Source organism: Giraffa tippelskirchi, chromosome 5 (assembly GCF_054371585.1).
Source record: "Giraffa tippelskirchi isolate mGirTip1 chromosome 5, T2T-mGirTip1v1.2.pri, whole genome shotgun sequence".
NCBI classification, from domain to species: Eukaryota; Metazoa; Chordata; class Mammalia; order Artiodactyla; family Giraffidae; genus Giraffa; species Giraffa tippelskirchi.
The window spans coordinates 72,699,302-72,717,876 of record NC_137279.1 but is presented as its reverse complement, the minus strand read 5'-3'; the positions used below and the strand labels follow the sequence as shown (position 1 = coordinate 72,717,876).

Below are 18,575 nucleotides of genomic sequence, written 5' to 3'. Positions count from 1 at the left end.
CTTAGAGGAGTATTAATCTTCTTTAAAGAATGTTTTAAACAAACTTATGCACTACTTACCAATGCAACATGGGATTGACTGCCATCTCCCATCCTTGCACACAATTTCTTCTGCATCTTGAATTAAATAATTTTCTTTACATAGAATAGATATTTTTTTTCTCCATCCTGATATTTCACTGTAGTTATCATATCTCGAGCATTGGGAATCTGAGGTGGAGGTGGGCATGGTTGTATTTGTGCTTCTGAAAATATTAAAATTAGATTTCTTGATTAAAAAGCATAAGTTCAAACATTAAAGGAAAAATTTTCAATAAACAGAAAGCTCTAATAATATATCATAAATGATCAAATAATATGATACTCTGTAATTATACTCTTAAGTTGTTTAGCACTTGAATGTATCACAGTTGGTTCACAGTCTCATGGTCTTTCTTGTAGTTTCTTCCTTTTATTCTTCCTGTGGTCAATCATGAATGATTTATGTAAAACTGATTTCAATTATTTCTTATCTTTAGAATGTACCAAGTGAATTGCTCACTCAATTATAGGCACTGAGGAAAAAACTGATATCAGGGTCTTTTTTGTTTTTTTAACAGATATCCATGATCAGATATATTGTAATTGGTTTGAAGCCCTCACAGAATTTTCTACCAGTGGGAGATGATTAGCCAGAGGAGAAACTACATTAAGTTATAATCAATTAATTTGATGCTGATTCTTGAACAAGATAAGTTAGATACGTTCACTGGAATTTAGAGTATTGTTTACCATTCTGAACTCTCCTGGAAGTACAATTTACTATCTTGCCTGCACTGTTAAAGCATATATACATTGATGAATGCACCTGCTTTAATGATTAGCAAGCCTGGCCTTTGGTATAAAAGATGCCTCTGTAAACTGGGTCTGAGTCCATCAAATAGAGATACATCAGATATCCAATTCAGAATCTGAAGACAAAGCCTGTTCTGCTCAACTGAGGGAAGATGGCATGAATACACCTGGAAGACTTTGGAGCCCTCTATGACTCCTTGCTTTTGATTTCTCCTGTCATACTTCACTTTTATTTCATTAGAAGCACTATGCAAATATAGGCTGGAAACTCATAAATCCTTTCAGGGATCCAACATTTTGTATTAAATTCAGGGAAATATTTGACTGAATACACTTTATTCATCATTAGTAATATCATCAGATTTTCTATTTTGTTCTAAGTCAATAGGAGTATTTTTTGTGCTGTGTTGTGCTTAGTCTCTCAGTCATGTATGACTCTTCATGACCCCGTGGACTGTAATCTGTCAGGCTCCTTTGTCCAAGGGAATTCTCCAGGTAAAAATACTGGAGTGGGTTGCCATGCCCGCCTCCAGTGGATTTTCCCAACACAGAAATCGAACCGAGGTCTCCTGAAACTCAGGTGGATTCTTTACCATCTGAGCCACCAGGGAAGACCTGGAGTATTTTATATTTCATCAAAAATATTTCTCTTATTTCTGTTTTAACTATGTTGACATTTTTATCAATGTATTATCAAGAATTTATTTTCTTTTGTGTCTGACGTTTAAACTCTTTTGTTCTAATAACTTAATTTGTACTTGTTAAAACTCTTTCAAAAGTTGGTCTATACACTACATTTCCCTATAAACTGAATATTTTGCAAATCAGCTATGTATACTTTTTAGTTTATTCTAAAAATTGACATTTTAATTTTTGTTTTTCTTTCCTTTATGTTCTTTGGATATATGTTCTTTTCTAGATGTTAGACTGTACTACCTATTACTTAAGCTCCTTTATTTTGTAAAGCAAGTTTTAATCTATATACATCTTTGTTTTTGCTGTATATCATACATTCCAAACTATGCTGTTTTCATTTTACTTAATTTAACATATTTTCTGTCAGTAAATCACAAAAAAAATCCTTTTTTTTTTTAAATTTTAAAGATTTGTGATATCGGTGAATAAGTTGTCTATCTAGCTCTCTTTTAATTTACAATTGCTTTTAATTTATAGAGAATAATTAGAGGACACTGATTACATGAAATGGATTAGGAATTCTTTTATCACATGAAAATAATCAGGTGTTTTAAATTAACTAGCTATATTTCAAAAAGTTAATGTAGACTTCCAGAGATGGTATATTATGAAAACTATGAAGATATATTTTATGACTATTAAAAAGTTAATTCACAAGGACTAAGCCATTATAAATGTATAATGTATCTAAGAATATATCAAAATACATGAGGAAAAGATAGGCAGAAGTGAAAGAAGAAATAGACAGATCCACACCCCTAGTTAGCAATTCTGAGAATCTTCCTACTGTGATATATAGAACAACTAGAAAAAACTATTATGTCAATATATGGCAAAACCACTACAATATTGTAAAGTGATTAGCTCCAATTAAAATAAATAAATTTACATTAAAAAATAATTTAAAAAAAGTTGAGTGTAAAAATGTAAAAAAAAGACTTAGATACATTTTTAGAACACTATGAACAATGCTAACGTGTGCTAGAAACTAGAATACGAATATATTTTATATGAAATGGAAACATCACAAAGATAGACATGCAAAGATATGCTAAGATAACATCACAAAGATATGCTGTGCAACTAAGAATAAATTTCAAAATATTAAAAATTTACACAGTGTGTTCTATAAGTGAATTAGATTAGAAATCAATAAGAATAAAATATCTATGTAATCACCCATGATACTCTTCAAACTGCATACAGCAAATATCTGCAGCTCTCTAGATAAAAATCATATCTCGGTATAACTGATAATGGAGAATAAATTATTTAGGAAATCATAAATATGTGAGAATTAATAAATTTCTAAACAACTGTTATGTCAAAGAAGTCACTAGGAACACTAGAAAATATTTCACATGGAGTTAAATTAAAATAAAATTGATACTTATTTGTATATATTTGTATATGAAAATGGGTTTGAATCAAATAAAAAAATGAAAAAAATTGATACTTATTTATAAATTTTTTGAGGCACGGGTAAAGCAATACTTAGAAATGCAAAAAGGTAGTTTTACGTGGGTAAAGCAATACTTTGAAGTGCAAAAAGGTAGCTTTACAGGTTTATAGTTAAAAAGTAGGATGGTTTGAATCAATGATTTCATTTTCTATCTGAAGAAATGAGAGAGTAAAATTAAATTAAGCAATTAGAAAAAAGGAAAATTAAGTCCACAAGAGAGAAAAAATTGAGAAAGATTAACAGAAAAGGGAAAACAGAGAAAATTAACAAAGTTATAAATCATGAATATTAGCAAGATAAAAATTAGAGAAGAGAGGAAATGGAAGAAATTAAGAGTGCTAAAAATGTTTATTTGAAAATAATGATATTGAAAAACAAAACTATGATTGCAAAATAAAGTAGGGAAACAACTATCAATACCAAGAACGAAAGAAGTGATATCAATAATTATACTATAGGATCAAAAGAAAAATTAGAAGGTTCAGTGACTATTAGAAGTGATTTTACATCAATCAATTTCATAAGTCTGGTAAAATAGAGATATTTCTTGAAAAATGCAACTTTTGCACAGTGACAAGAGAATGTAGAAAATGTGAATAGCATACTCCCTATTAAGAAATTGAATTCTAATCAAGGGAATGTTTCAAAGAAGCAAACTGCATATCAGATCTCACGTGTGCTCAATCATGTTCAACTCTCTGCAACCTCATGGACTATAGCCTGCCAGGCTTCTCTGTCCATGAGATTCTCCAGGCAAGAACACTGGAGTGGGTAGCCATTCCCTTCCCCAGGGGATCTTCCCGACCCAGGGACTGAACCCGAGTCTCTTGCACTCCAGGCAGATTCTTTACTGTCTGAACCCCCAGGGGAGCCTACTGGTATGTCTGGAGAAATAGAACCAGAAGTAAATAGAGACATACCATGTTTATGATTTCAAAATTTTATATGGTAAAAATGTCAACTCTCCATAAATCATTTCTCATTACAAAGCCATCCCTTTCAATATACAATCCAATGTTTTATAAAAATTTGTAAGTTTTCCCTGAAATTTCTATGTTAAAGATCAGAATAACTAAAGTAATTTTGAGTGAGAGGAATGTACTTAGAGACTGCAATCAGACTTCCAGTCTACTAAAAAGCTAGTTACAAAGGTAATTTGGCAGCAGTGAAGATAGTTAAATGACTAAATAGAAAGTTCAGAAATAAATAAACACTTTCATAGTTAACTGATTTTCACTTCAAAGTATTTTCCACACAGTTTCCTAAAATAATTGACAATCCTTCCATAAAAATAAACTCCTACTTTATACAATTCTCAAATATAAACACAAGACAGATAATATACTTAAATATACTCACATAACACTATAAAGTTTCTAGAAGAAATTGTAGAATATATGTACTTCATTACCTGTACATGTTACTTGTTTCCTTAAAGATGCCATTGTGTAGCAAGCTCTTTTAATTTTATTTAATTAATTTAGAATAATTTACAGACATGAATTCCTTCAAATTTGTTGGGATTCCTTCATCATATGAAACAATAAATTGTTTTAATTTAACTATATATAATAAGCTAATATAGATTTTAAGGCATATGACAAAAATTATTAAGAAATATTTTATAATTAGAAAAAAGTTAACTCACAAGGACTAAGCAATCATAAATATATAATGTATAATACAACACTGTGCTTAGCCATCCAGTGTTGTCCCACTCTGTGATATCAAGGTCTGCAATCTGCCAGGCTCCTCTGTCCATGGGGATTCTCCAGGCAAGAATACTGGAGTGGGTTGCCTCCATGGGATCTTCCCAACACAGGGATTGAACTCAGGTGTCCCCCACTGCAGGTAGATTGTAGACTGATCTACCAGGGAAGCCCAAGAATCCTGGAGTGGGCAGCCTAACCCTTCTCTAGGAGATATTCCTGATCTAGAAATTGACCTGGGGTCTCCTGCATTGCAGGCAGATTCTTTACCAGCTGAACTACCAGGGAAGCCCATAATATACATTACGTATTGGCATGGCAATTATTTAGATGCTTGTTGTTTAATTCCCAAATATTATGTTTTTCTAAATAATTTATTCTCCATTAACAGCTTTATTGTAGTATGATTTTTATATAGGGATCTGTATATAAGGAAGAATTATGAGGTTGAATATTAGACAGTAGATCAGGTTTTGTATTGATTTGAAGCTTCTTTCTAGATATTCTAGGCTTGTAGAAATTGGTAAAAATATTGAGGATAGGGAGTCAAGATGCCATAGAGTTAGAGAAGAGAAACACAGATACGAAAAGTAGAAAATTGACATGAACCTATTCAATTGGAATTCATCATGTCAACATGACTCAAGACTTTTCAAGATAGTTAAACAAATAGATAAATAGATAGCTAGATAGATACATAAATATATATAAATAGATACATAGATTGATACATAAATAGATACGTGGATAAATATATAATAGTTCACCATGGGTATAAGCACATTTATGTGTAATACACAAAATCATAAGCAACGGCTTTCCTGTGGAAATGAGCACACCTACTGACCAGATGTTAATTTAAAGTCACAAAGTCTCTGAGTGGTTTGTCACATAGCTGACTAAGGCACATTATACAATTAATATTTAGACATAGTATTTTGATTAGCTTCTAAATTACCTTGCAGATGGAAAATTATTTGTAATGATAAATAACTAAATTTCCTTGAAGGACACAAAGATACTACTTTTACAAGTTAGAAAGAAATAGAATAAAATTTTGAAAACATTACAGACAAGAGTTTACCTTCTTTGCAGGTTACTTTAGGAACCCATTTTCCATTTATACAGATTGAGTGTTTCTGTTCTGATTTTCCTCGACATTGGTAACTTTTGCTGGTGTTGTGGTCATATTCAATCTTATATGATGGTTTTCTCTCAGTTGGAAATAACATTGACCCTTTACACTTCTTAAGTTCATCTGTTGCTATAAAATGAAAACATTCCCTTGAAAAGACTAATTCTAAGAACCAAATAGCTAATAGCAAAAAATAGCTATGGAGTCACTAATATAATGAAATTAGAATTTGTGCCTACAAATTCCACCAGCCAAGCTACTATTGATCAAATTACATGAAATGAACAATTATACATGAACCTGAGTTCTGCGTCCAGATTTTGAAATTTCAGAGAAAATACCCATCCTAAAGATTCTGCCTTTAGGACTGGAATATTTTTGCATGATCTGTATAGCTAATACTCACCACATGAATAAATTTGGTCCCAAAGTTGAAATCTGTGAAATGTTCACAATAATTTATTGATCTTAAGCATCTCTGCATTATTTTTAATTCACAATATTAAAACAATAAAATAAAAACAATTATCTGTGGACATAGCATACCAAGTTGCTACTCTATATATATTTTACAAGGAATGTAATGAAACACAATAAGAATATCCAAGGTGTTTTGTAAAGAATCTGAACTTTTAAGCAAACCTTTTAACTGATCACCAAAAGTGAACAAATACTTGGAATAAGAAGATGGGTACTTAAAATTACAACTGATTTCTTGTATATACACTTAGAGTCTTTGGGACAGTGTGTTATGTATCAGATCATTCTATAATCCAATATAATGCCATGATAACAATTTTTTTCCAGCTCTAGGATAAGTTAAATATGGATGAAAAGAGCTTTTTATATATGTACCTATTTCAAAAATTCAATGCAAGTGGAGGTTCCTTTTGAATTTGACAAAATATCAGTATAGGTCTTTGGTAGTATATGTTAATGATTTGTTAATGATAAAGGTTAAGTGAAATGAATAAAATAAGGAAAAGTCAAGTAGGTAGTCAAAGAAGAGTGATGATTTCAAAATGAAACTCTGAAGAAATAAAATAAGGAGCTGAATTCAAAACACACTAGAGGATTGAGAATTAGCCCCGTTTTTTAAGATTTGTTCAGGGTGTTGAGGGACAAAAAACCAGTAGTATTCTTCAAGGAATGGTGGCTGAAGGAAGATGTATACTCAAAAGGAGAAGTGGTGGCTGCTGGACTCATCCTATGATGTACTGTTTTCTGGAAGGAAAGCACACTTATTTTTTTAGGAGAAAATAAGCATAATAGGTAGAATGACAAGCTAGATTAGACAGAGTTACAAAATAAACCTTGAGAGAAGGAAACTGGAAAAAGGTCTATTATAGCAAAAGGGGACTACATTAAACTGAATATACGTAGAGGATTAACCTTAGCAAGGGAAACTCTGAAGTCAGAAGAGTAATAATTGAAGCAGACATTTTGGCATAAGGTAGAATGAAAAGTTAAATGAGATGAGGTCATTTGAGGAGCTAGAAGAGGACAAAGATGGGTTTGGTCTTGAAGAACTGGCAATACCTAGGACAGGAATGTGTTCATAAAAATGTAGGGATTAATAAGAAAAAAAATTATTGTTTAACTAAATAAACTCCTACTGACTGTCTCCCATCTGTCAACTGGTCTTTTGAGTATGGGTCTTTCGACATACTGTCAACGAAGAAAACAGCTATCTGTCCCTACCCTCACTCAGGGCCTGAGCTTAAGCCCTACCTTCTTCTTGGAATAATTAATGACTAGAAATATAATGAGTTAATAGGCCTGGACATCCAGGGCTCTCTTTGAGCACAGAGCCCAGGAAAACTCCAGGAAAGTCTATTCCAAGAGAAAAATGAAAGAAAGCAGCTAAGATTGATTCTCCTGGTCAGTCATCAAAGACTTGGTCATCCAAAGGTCAGGAGGAGTCTCTGACAGGGAAATGTGTCAGGGCAGGTTCCTGGCCCCACCCAAAGTGCCTCCCATGACCGAGTTACCTACTAACAGAGAGGGCTTGAGCCCACCCTCCACAGCACAGAAACTTCTCTTTGCAAAATTTGAAACAGACTGAGAAATTATTATTGTTAGAAGCTTTGAGAGAGGCAAGATTCCTACAGAAATGTATCAAATGGGTATTCCTCAACTATAATTTCTGGTTTCAAACGTTCTAAAAGAAAGAGTATCATATAAAAGCAAAAATGGCACTTCTGCAATGATAGTTGTGTTTTCCTGGTAACTAGTACTCCCATTTTAATCACATGAGTATCTATCAGTAAGATTAGGCTTCACACTTGTCAAGATAAACAATGTGAATATCAGGACAGAAAGATGCATAAAATTCTATTGCAAGTTTAAATTTTTCCTCTTTAGACACATATTGAACTATAAAAATAAAATGTTTGGGATCATTATAATTTAAGATCTGATATTTTCAAGGATGATTCTAAATTTCAACATTATGGCTGCAAATACTAAAGGTCAATTTGAGATGTCTATTTTGACCAATGCACTGAGGAGGTTGGGTCCACTCTCCACTAATGCACGTGATAAATCTGGGTCCAATCATTGTAAATGCTTCTCTGCAACTGAACTCTACCAAGTCTCCATGGTGATAGGGAGGGACAGAAGTCTTGACATCACCGTGATCAAGGTCAGGTATATCTCCACAGGTACGCTCCTCCTCTGAAAATCCACAAAATTATGTTTGTCTTTAAAATGTTATGTAAATGTGTATATGGATACAAATAGATGTATTTATTTATCTTTAAATATTGCTATTTTTAATACATTACCAATACACACAGGTAAAGGTTTCCATTCTCCATCAACACACTGAATTTTATGAGAACCCTTCATCAAAAATCTGGGGTTGCAAGCATATTCCATGACCTCATTGTGTGCATATTCTTCTTTGTGTATTTCTTTCCCTTTCCCATTGAGAAGTTGAGGAGGTGGAGCACACGATTTTACTTTCCCCACTGTAGAAATATTGCATAAATTATGATTACATTGTCTGTTTTATCAATGAAAAATCCAACTAATGCATAAATTTATTTCATTAAATGATCTTTTATTTACTATATAATTTACTTTAGCATTCTTAAACTATTGAAAAAGAATGGTGTTTACACCAAATTCGTGTTTACTAATTCTATTACTCATCTTGAACTAGCATATTAGTCTGTGTATGCTCAGAAAACATGTTCATTATCCAGATATGTTAAATAAATATGCAAACCAATTACTCAATCTGGGTGTATAACTTATAGCAATATTTTTATTTCATAGAAACACTGTAGGAAAACTTTGAAAAAATATCATTTGAGAAAAGCATTTCAACAATTTAACTCTGATTCATGTGATTTGATACATGTGACTGAACTGACTATAAGCTCTTTGAATACTGTTTAGACATACTTGAGCACGCTAGAGGTGAAGCCCACAGTATATAAACTATCCAATATTATGGTGGAATTGCAGGAAAAAGAAAAAATGACAAGAACTCCTGCCAGTGTCAGGTTCCTCATGCATTCCTGTGGATACTCCATCACATATTTCAAGAAGCACCTGAAGGTTAATTTCTTAAATAAGCAAAACTGAGGTATCTACTACACAGCACATGTCATTGGTGGGTATAACTCTGGCTTAATGCATTAGATTATAGATGCACTGGAAGTGGACAGAAAATTAAGAGAGGGAAATAAAAAGATTGACATCTGAAATCCCAACTTCTGCTCCAACAACTGTCAGATAAATATTTACCTTTACACTTTGGAAGTTTAGGGGACCATCCAAAGTAGTAGCACTGAACTGAATCTGCTCCAACCATAACACGGCCTTGACTGCAGGAGAATTTCAGCACATCTCCAACTTTAAATGTTTCTTTCCTGGGATAAGCATCTAAGTATGTATCTATTTCAGGAATACTGCATTCTTTTTCTATTGAAAAAGATAAATAATTTAGTGAGAATATTTAACCATTGCAAAATAAATATTATTTGTGTCTCATAAAATGAGGCTCTGGGTACTGCATACACAGAGAGACAGCACATTAATGCTCTTCCTTGAAAAACATTACATATTAGGTTTTATACACCCTCTGCACTCATCTGGAACTTTTGAGAAATATTAAGGTATTGAACAGCAACATATATGTCCTGATAATTTATCTGTAAAGTCAACTTGTTAATACTGGATCTGATTTTATCACTGACATTTACAAAATATAATGCTACTTTTTTATCTCAAAATGTAAAAATATTCTCTCAGAATAAAAAAATTGATACAATTGAAATTGAACACAAATGAAAAAATGGTATTTTAAAAACTATAATTGGAAAACCAGAACACACAAGAGAGACATTTCTCTTGTATTTGAGTTATAGGTACATTAAAATCACTTAATTTTATCTACAAGTGTAGAAGTCAAACTAAAAAATGAAACAAAATGAGTAAACATGATCAAGGTCACATAGGCATATTCTAGGTGTATTGATTATGTGTATGACAACACAAATATCTAATCTTATTATACCTATAAATGATCTTAACTATGAATATATGTTTAATTATTCTGATTCATTTTAAAAATGTGTGAACTTATTATTGAAAATGTGTAAAATCTATGAAATTTGTGACATTGCTGTGTATGGATTAGTCGCTCAGTGGTGTCTGACACTTTGTGACCCCATGGAGTACAGCTGGCCAGGCTCCTCTGTCCATGGAATTCTCCAGGCAAGAATACTGGAGTGAGTAATTCATTCCCTTCTCTAGGGGATCTTCCTACCCCAGGGATCAATCCCAGGTCTCCCGCACTGCAGGCAGTTTCTTTACATCTGAGCCACCAGGGATTGCTACATATTATCAAAAATAGCATTATTCTTATTTGGAATCTTCCTATTGCTCAATAATTTATAAACTTCAAAATTGGAATTTAAGGTTTAGAATCTCACCATAAAGAAGGATAGTATTATCTAATAGTCTTCAAACATTATCATAAAATTATATATAAGATAACTAGTTTTAAAAGTAATGCCCCGTCCCCCCCGGAAAAAAAAAAAAAACTACTTCTGAAGGCTGGCAGAGGACGTCAGGCTTCCACAAAGACAGCCCATTATCTTCAAAAGAGGTAGGAGAAATTATAAAAGATAAAAAGAGAGACAAAAGAGTTAGGGACGGAGACCTGTCCCGGGGAGGGAGTCGTAAAAGAGGAGAAATTTCCAAGCACCAGGAAACCCTCTCACCGGCGGGTGTGGGGGAAGATTTCTTGGAGATATCTTGGAGGGCAACGTAACTGGGAGGAAAAAATAAATAAAACCCACAGATTACGTGCCTAAAGCAACTCCCAGCAAAGAACCCCAGACGCTCGCATCATCCGCCACCAGCAAGTGGGGGCTGAACGGAGAGGAGCGGGCGGCATTGCCTAGGGTAAGGACCGGGCCCGAGTGCCCTGAGGGCAATCTGAGGGAGCTAACGTGAGATAGTAACCTAAACTGTGGGACAGCCAGAGAGAGATAACTATCCCGCGAAAAGCCCAACTCTAAGGCACTGCCGGCCCGCTCACAGAACAAAGGACTGAGCGATACCAGAGGAGAGCTAGCCGGCTGCGGACCGCCCCATCCCCCGCCGGACACAGCGGGCAGGCGGGGCCCGCCAGAGTAGGAAAGGGGCAAACTCGGCCCCAGAGAGGGCACCCCCTACCAAACTGCAAACAGGCTCCCAGTTTCTAAGCAAAGACTGCCTGAGATCCCAGAGGGTCGACAGCCGCCGTGAGGGTCGCAGCCAGAGACCAGCTCCCCAGAACCGACACAAAGCACACCGGAGCCGGGCGCGACCGCAAACCGAGGTGGGGACCAGGGAGGTGATAAGCCGCACCGCCCCAACAGGGGAGAGTGCGTTCACCAAACTCCTGGCCGCCTGAGCAGCTCCGACCAGGAACGGCACAAGCCGTGGGCGAAACCGAGTCGGCGCCTTTGTGGAGTAACCGGGAGCCTGAACCTGAGCGGATTAGACCTGGGAAGTGCACGCATCTCAGGGCCCACTCTCCGGCCCACTCCCCTGCTGAGTAACCTGAAGCCTGAGCAGGGTAGACGGGGAAAGCACACACGCCCTGAGCGGGGGCAAACCCAGTGCGGCCGAGACACTGCGAGCTCACCACACACGCCAGGTTTGCAGTGTTCCTTCCTCCCCACAGTACGATTGAACAAGCGAACTTAAAGAGACCACCTCCACCCCTTTGTTGCAGGGCGGAAATTGGATACTGAAGAGACCTCCAAACAGAAGCCAAATAAACAGAGGGAAGCGCTTTGGAAGTGACAGGCCAACAGATTAAAATCCCTGTAGTTAATACCGACTGCATTGAAAAGGACCTATAGATCTTGAAAAGTATAATCAGGAACAAGGATCTATCTGAAACTGAGCAGACCCCACACTGCTCACAACAGCTCCAGAGAAAGTCCGGGATATATATTTTTTTACTATTATTATTTTTTTTTAAATTTTTTTTTTAATTAAAAAATTTTTTTTTTCTCTTCTTTCCTTTTTCTTCAAGTCCTCTATTACACCTTTAACTTTCATTTTCATAACCCACTATTAACTTGCAAAAAAAAAAACCCCTATTTTTGAAGCAAACTGCATACATATATCTTATACATTTTGTGTTTTCTTTTTTTACTGTTTTTTTCCTGTTTTGCTTTTTTTACTGTTTCTTTTTTTTACTGTTTTACTGTTTTACTGTTTTTTTTTCTTTTTACACTGTTTCCTTTTTCTTTTTTTTTTTATATTGTAAGTTTTATAAGAGTCTAACCTCTACTCTAGATTTTTAATCTTTGTTTTACATATTTGATATCAATTTTGTACATTTAAGAACCCAATCTATAGTACCCATTTTTACTCAGGAGTGGGATTACTGGCTTGATTACTCTCTCCCCCTATTGACGCTCTTTCTTCTCCCCCAGGGAACCTCTATCTCCCACCCTCCTACTTCTCTTCTCAACCCAATTCTGTGAATCTCTGAGGGTGTTCTGGGCACCGGAGAACACTTCGGGAACAGGATACGGCCCAGATCTCTCTCTCCCCTCTTGATTCCTCCCTTTCTACTCATGCTCACCTCTATTACCTTCCTCCCCCCTCTCTATGTATCTCTGTGAACCACTCTGAGGGTTCCAGACTGTGGAAAGCACAGAGGGAAGTGCTTACTGGCTAGATTGCTCTCTCCACATTTGAATTCCCCTCTTCCCCTCCTGGTCACCTCAACCCCCCCCCCACCTCATCTCTCCATGTAACTCAGTGAACCTTTCTGGGTATCCCTCACTGTGGAGAATCTTTTCACCATTAACCTAAAAGTTTTATTATTGATGCTGTATGGAAGGAGAAGTCTTGAGGCTACTGCAAGAATAAGACTGAAAGCCAGAGGAAACATTAATTAATAAGAGACCATCCAATAGCCTCCACATATACACTGAAACCAAGCTCCACCCAAGAGCCAACAAGTTCCAGAGCAAGACATACCACGCAAATTCTCCAGCAACACAGGAACATAGCCCTGAGCATCAATATACAGGCTGCCCAGAGGCACACCAAATCCATAGACATCTCAAAAATTAATACTGGTCACTCCATTGCACTCTAGAGAGCAGAAATCCAGCTCCACCCACCAGAACACCGACACAAGCTCCCCCAACCAGGAAGCCTTGACAAGCCACCTGTCCAACCCCAACCACAGTGAGGAACCTCCACAATAAAGAGGAACTTTATACTACCAGAATACAGAAGGGCCATGCCTAACACAGCAATCTAAACAAGATGAAAAGGCAGAGAAATACTCAGCAAGTAAAGGAAAATGAGAAATGCCTACAAAACCAAACAAAAGAGGAGGAGATAGGGAATCTATCTGAAAAAGAATTTAGAATAATGATAATAAAAATGATCCAAAATCTTGAAAGCAAAATGGAGTTACAGATAAATAGCCTGGAAACAAGGATTGAGAAGATGCAAGGAATGTTTATCAAGGACTTAGAAGAAATAAAAAGGAGTCAATATAGAATGAATAATGAAATAAAGGAGATAAAAGACACTCTGGAGGGAACCAACAGAATAACGGAGGCAGAAGATAGGATAAGTGAGGTAGAAGATAGAATGAAGGAAATAAACGAAGCAGAGAGGAAAAAAGAAAAAAGAATCAAAAGAAATGAGGAAAACATCAGGGACCTCTGGGACAATATGAAACGCCCCAACATTCGAATCATAGGAGTCCCAGAAGAAGAAGATAAAAGGAAAGGCCAAGAAAAAATACTCGAGGAGATAATAGTTGAAAATTTCCCTAAAATGAGGAAAGAAATAGTCACAGAAGTCCAAGAAACCCAGATAGTTCCAAACAGGATAAACCCAAGGCAAAACACCCCAAGACACATATTAATCAAATTAACAAAGATCAAACACAAAGAACAAATATTAAAAGCACCAAGGGAAAAACAACAAATAACACACAAGGGGATCCCCATAAGGATAACAGCTGATCTTTCAATAGAAACCCATCAGGCTAGAAGGGAATGGCAGGACATACTTAAAGTAATGAAAGAGAATAATCTACAACCCAGATTACTGTACCCAGCAAGGATCTCATTCAGATATGAAGGAGAATTCAAAAGCTTTACAGACAAGCAAGAGCTGAGGGAATTCAGCACCACCAAACCAGCTCTCCAACAAATGCTAAAGGATCTTCTCTAAACAAGAAACACAGAAAGGATGTTTCAACACGAACTCAAAACAACGAAGTAAATGGCAACGGGATCAGACTTTTCAATAATTACCTTAAACGTAAATGGATTGAATGCCCCAACCAAAAGACAAAGGCTTGCTGAATGGATACAAAAACAAGACCCCTATATATGCTGTCTACAAGAGACCCACCTCAAAACTAGGGACACACACAGGCTGAAAGTGAAGGGATGGAAAAACGTATTTCATGCAAACGGAGACCAAAAGAAAGCAGGAGTCGCAATAATCATTTCTGATAAAATAGACTTTAAAATAAAGGATGTGAAAAGGGACAAAGAAGGACACTACATAAAGATCAAAGGATCTATCCAAGAAGAAGACGTAACAATCATAAATATATATGCACCCAACATAGGAGCACCACAATATATAAGGCAAATGCTAACAAGTATGAAAGGGGAAATTAACAATAACACAATAATAGTGGGAGACTTTAATATTCCACTCACGCATATGGATAGATCAACTAAACAGAAAATTAACAAGGAAACACAAACTTTAAATGATACAATAGACAAATTAGATTTAATTGATATTTACAGGACTTTCCAACACAAAACAATCAATTTTACCTTTTTCTCAAGTGCACATGGAACTTTCTCCAGGATAGATCACATCCTGGGCCATAAATCTAGCCTTGGTAAATTCAAAAAAATAGAAATGATCCCAGCCATCTTCTCTGACCACAATGCAGTATGATTAGACCTCAATTACAGGAAAAAAAACTATTAAAAATTCCAACATAAGGAGGCTAAACAACACGCTTCTGAATAACCAACAAATCACAGAAGAAATCAAAAAAGAAATCAAATTATGCATAGAAACGAATGAAAATGAAAACACAACAACCCAAAACCTATGGGACACTGTAAAAGCAATACTAAGGGGAAGGTTCATAGCAATACAGGCGTACCTCAAGAAACAAGAAAAAAATCAAATAAATCAACTAACTCTACACCTAAAGCAACTAGAGAAGGAAGAAATGAAGAACCCCAGGGTCAGTAGAAGGAAAGAAATCTTAAAAATTAGGGCAGAAATAAATGCAAAAGAAACAAAAGACACCATAGCAAAAATCAACAAAACTAAAAGCTGTTTTTTCGAGAAGATAAACAAAATTGACAAGCCATTAGCCAGACTCATCAAGAAACAAAGGGAGAAGAATCAGATCAACAAAATTAGAAACGAAATGGAGAGATCACAACAGACTCCACAGAAATACAAAGGATCATAAGAGACTACTACCAACAGCTATATGCCAATAAAATGGACAACTTGGAAGAAATGGACAAATTCTTAGAAAAGTATAACTTTCCAAAACTGAGCCAGGAAGAAATAGAAGATCTTAACAGACCCATCACAAGCACGGAAATCGAAACTGTAATCAGAAATCTTCCAGCAAACAAAAGCCCAGGACCAGACGGCTTCACAGCGGAATTCTACCAAAAATTTAGAGAAGAGCTAACACCTATCCTACTCAAACTCTTCCAGAAAATTGCAGAAGATGGTAAACTTCCAAACTCATTCTATGAGGCCACCATCACCCTAATTCCAAAACCAGACAAAGTTGTCACAAAAAAGGAAAACTACAGGCCAATATCACTGATGAACATAGATGCAAAAATCCTTAATAAAATTCTAGCAAACAGAATCCAACATCATATTAAAAAGATCATACATCATGACCAAGTGGGCTTTATCCCAGGAATGCACGGTTTCTTTAACATCCGCAAATCAATCAATGTAATACACCACATTAAAAAATTGAAAGAAAAAAACCACAAGACCCCTATATATGCTGTCTACAAGAGACCCACCTCAAAACTAGAGACACACACAGGCTGAAAGTGAAAGGATGGAAAAACATATTTCATGCAAACGGAGACCAAAAGAAAGCAGGAGTCGCAATACTCATTTCAGATAAAATAGACTTTAAAATAAAGGATGTGAAAAGGGACAAAGAAGGACACTACATAAAGATCAAAGGATCAATTCAAGAAGAAGACGTAACAATCATAAATATATATGCACCCAACATAGGAGCACCACAATATATAAGGCAAATACTAACAAGTATGAAAGGGGAAATTAACAATAACACAATAATAGTGGGAGACTTTAATACTCCACTCACGCATATGGATAGATCAACTAAACAGAAAATTAACAAGGAAACACAAACTTTAAATGATACAATAGACAAATTAGATTTAATTGATATTTACAGGACTTTCCACCCCAAAACAATCAATTTTACCTTTTTCTCAAGTGCACATGGAACTTTCTCCAGGATAGATCACATCCTGGGCCATAAATCTAGCCTTGGTAAATTCAAAAAAATTGAAATCATCCCAGCCATCTTCTCTGACCACAATGCAGTAAGATTAGACCTCAATTACAGGAAAAAAACTATTAAAAGTTCCAACATATGGAGGCTAAACAACACGCTTCTGAATAACCAACAAATCACAGAAGAAATCAAAAAAGAAATCAAATTATGCATAGAAACGAATGAAAATGAAAACACAACAACCCAAAACCTATGGGACACTGTAAAAGCAATACTAAGGGGAAGGTTCATAGCAATACAGGCGTACCTCAAGAAACAAGAAAAAAATCAAATAAATCAACTAACTCTACACCTAAAGCAACTAGAGAAGGAAGAAATGAAAAACCCCAGGGTCAGTAGAAGGAAAGAAATCTTAAAAATTAGGGCAGAAATAAATGCAAAAGAAACAAAAGAGACCATGGCAAAAATCAACAAAACTAAAAGCTGGTTTTTCGAGAAGATAAACAAAATTGACAAGCCATTAGCCAGGCTCATCAAGAAACAAAGGGAGAAGAATCAGATCAACAAAATTAGAAATGAAAATGGAGAGATCACAACAGACTCCACAGAAATACAAAGGATCATAAGAGACTACTACCAACAGCTATATGCCAATAAAATGGACAACTTGGAAGAAATGGACAAATTCTTAGAAAAGTATAACTTTCCAAAACTGAACCAGGAAGAAATAGAAGATCTTAACAGACCCATCACAAGCACGGAAATCGAAACTGTAATGAGAAATCTTCCAGCAAACAAAAGCCCAGGACCAGACGGCTTCACAGCGGAATTCTACCAAAAATTTAGAGAAGAGCTAACACCTATCCTACTCAAACTCTTCCAGAAAATTGCAGAAGATGGTAAACTTCCAAACTCATTCTATGAGGCCACCATCACCCTAATTCCAAAACCAGACAAAGATGTCACAAAAAAGGAAAACTACAGGCCAATATCACTGATGAACATAGATGCAAAAATCCTTAATAAAATTCTAGCAAACAGAATCCAACATCATATTAAAAAGATCATACATCATGACCAAGTGGGCTTTATCCCAGGAATGCAAGGTTTTTTTAACATCCGCAAATCAATCAATGTAATACACCACATTAACAAATTGAAAGAAAAAAACCATATGGTTATCTCAATAGATGCAGAAAAAGCCTTTGACAAAATTCAGCATCCATTTATGATTAAAACCCTCCAGAAAGCAGGAATAGAAGGAACATATCTCAACATAATAAAAGCTATATATGACAAACCCACAGCAAACATTATCCTCAATGGTGAAAAATTGAAAGCATTTCCCCTAAAGTCAGGAACAAGGCAAGGATGCCCACTTTCACCACTACTATTCAACATAGTTTTGGAAGTTTTGGCCACAGCAATCAGAGCTGAAAAAGAAATAAAAGGAATACAGATAGGAAAAGAAGAAGTAAAACTCTCACTGTTTGCAGATGACATGATCCTCTACATAGAAAACCCTAAAGATTCTACTAGAAAATTACTAGAGTTGATCAATGAATATAGTAAAGTTGCAGGATATAAAATTAACACACAGAAATCCCTTGCATTCCTATACTCCAATAATGAGAAAACAGAAAGAGAAATTAGGGAAACAATACCATTCACCATTGCATCA

The 18,575-nt window shown here is 35.5% G+C and overlaps 1 protein-coding gene across 1 annotated transcript in view; it reads right to left on the bottom strand.

Annotated features, from left to right (window-relative positions):
- Positions 1 to 18,575, bottom strand: part of LOC145505195 (complement factor H-like) — a 76,980-nt gene that overhangs the window by 28,938 nt on the left and 29,467 nt on the right. Inside the window, 6 exon segments of the mRNA XM_081486973.1 lie at positions 60 to 156; positions 159 to 244; positions 5,785 to 5,964; positions 8,332 to 8,511; positions 8,622 to 8,807; positions 9,592 to 9,768. Coding sequence (XP_081343099.1) covers positions 60 to 156; positions 159 to 244; positions 5,785 to 5,964; positions 8,332 to 8,511; positions 8,622 to 8,807; positions 9,592 to 9,768 — 906 coding nt within the window.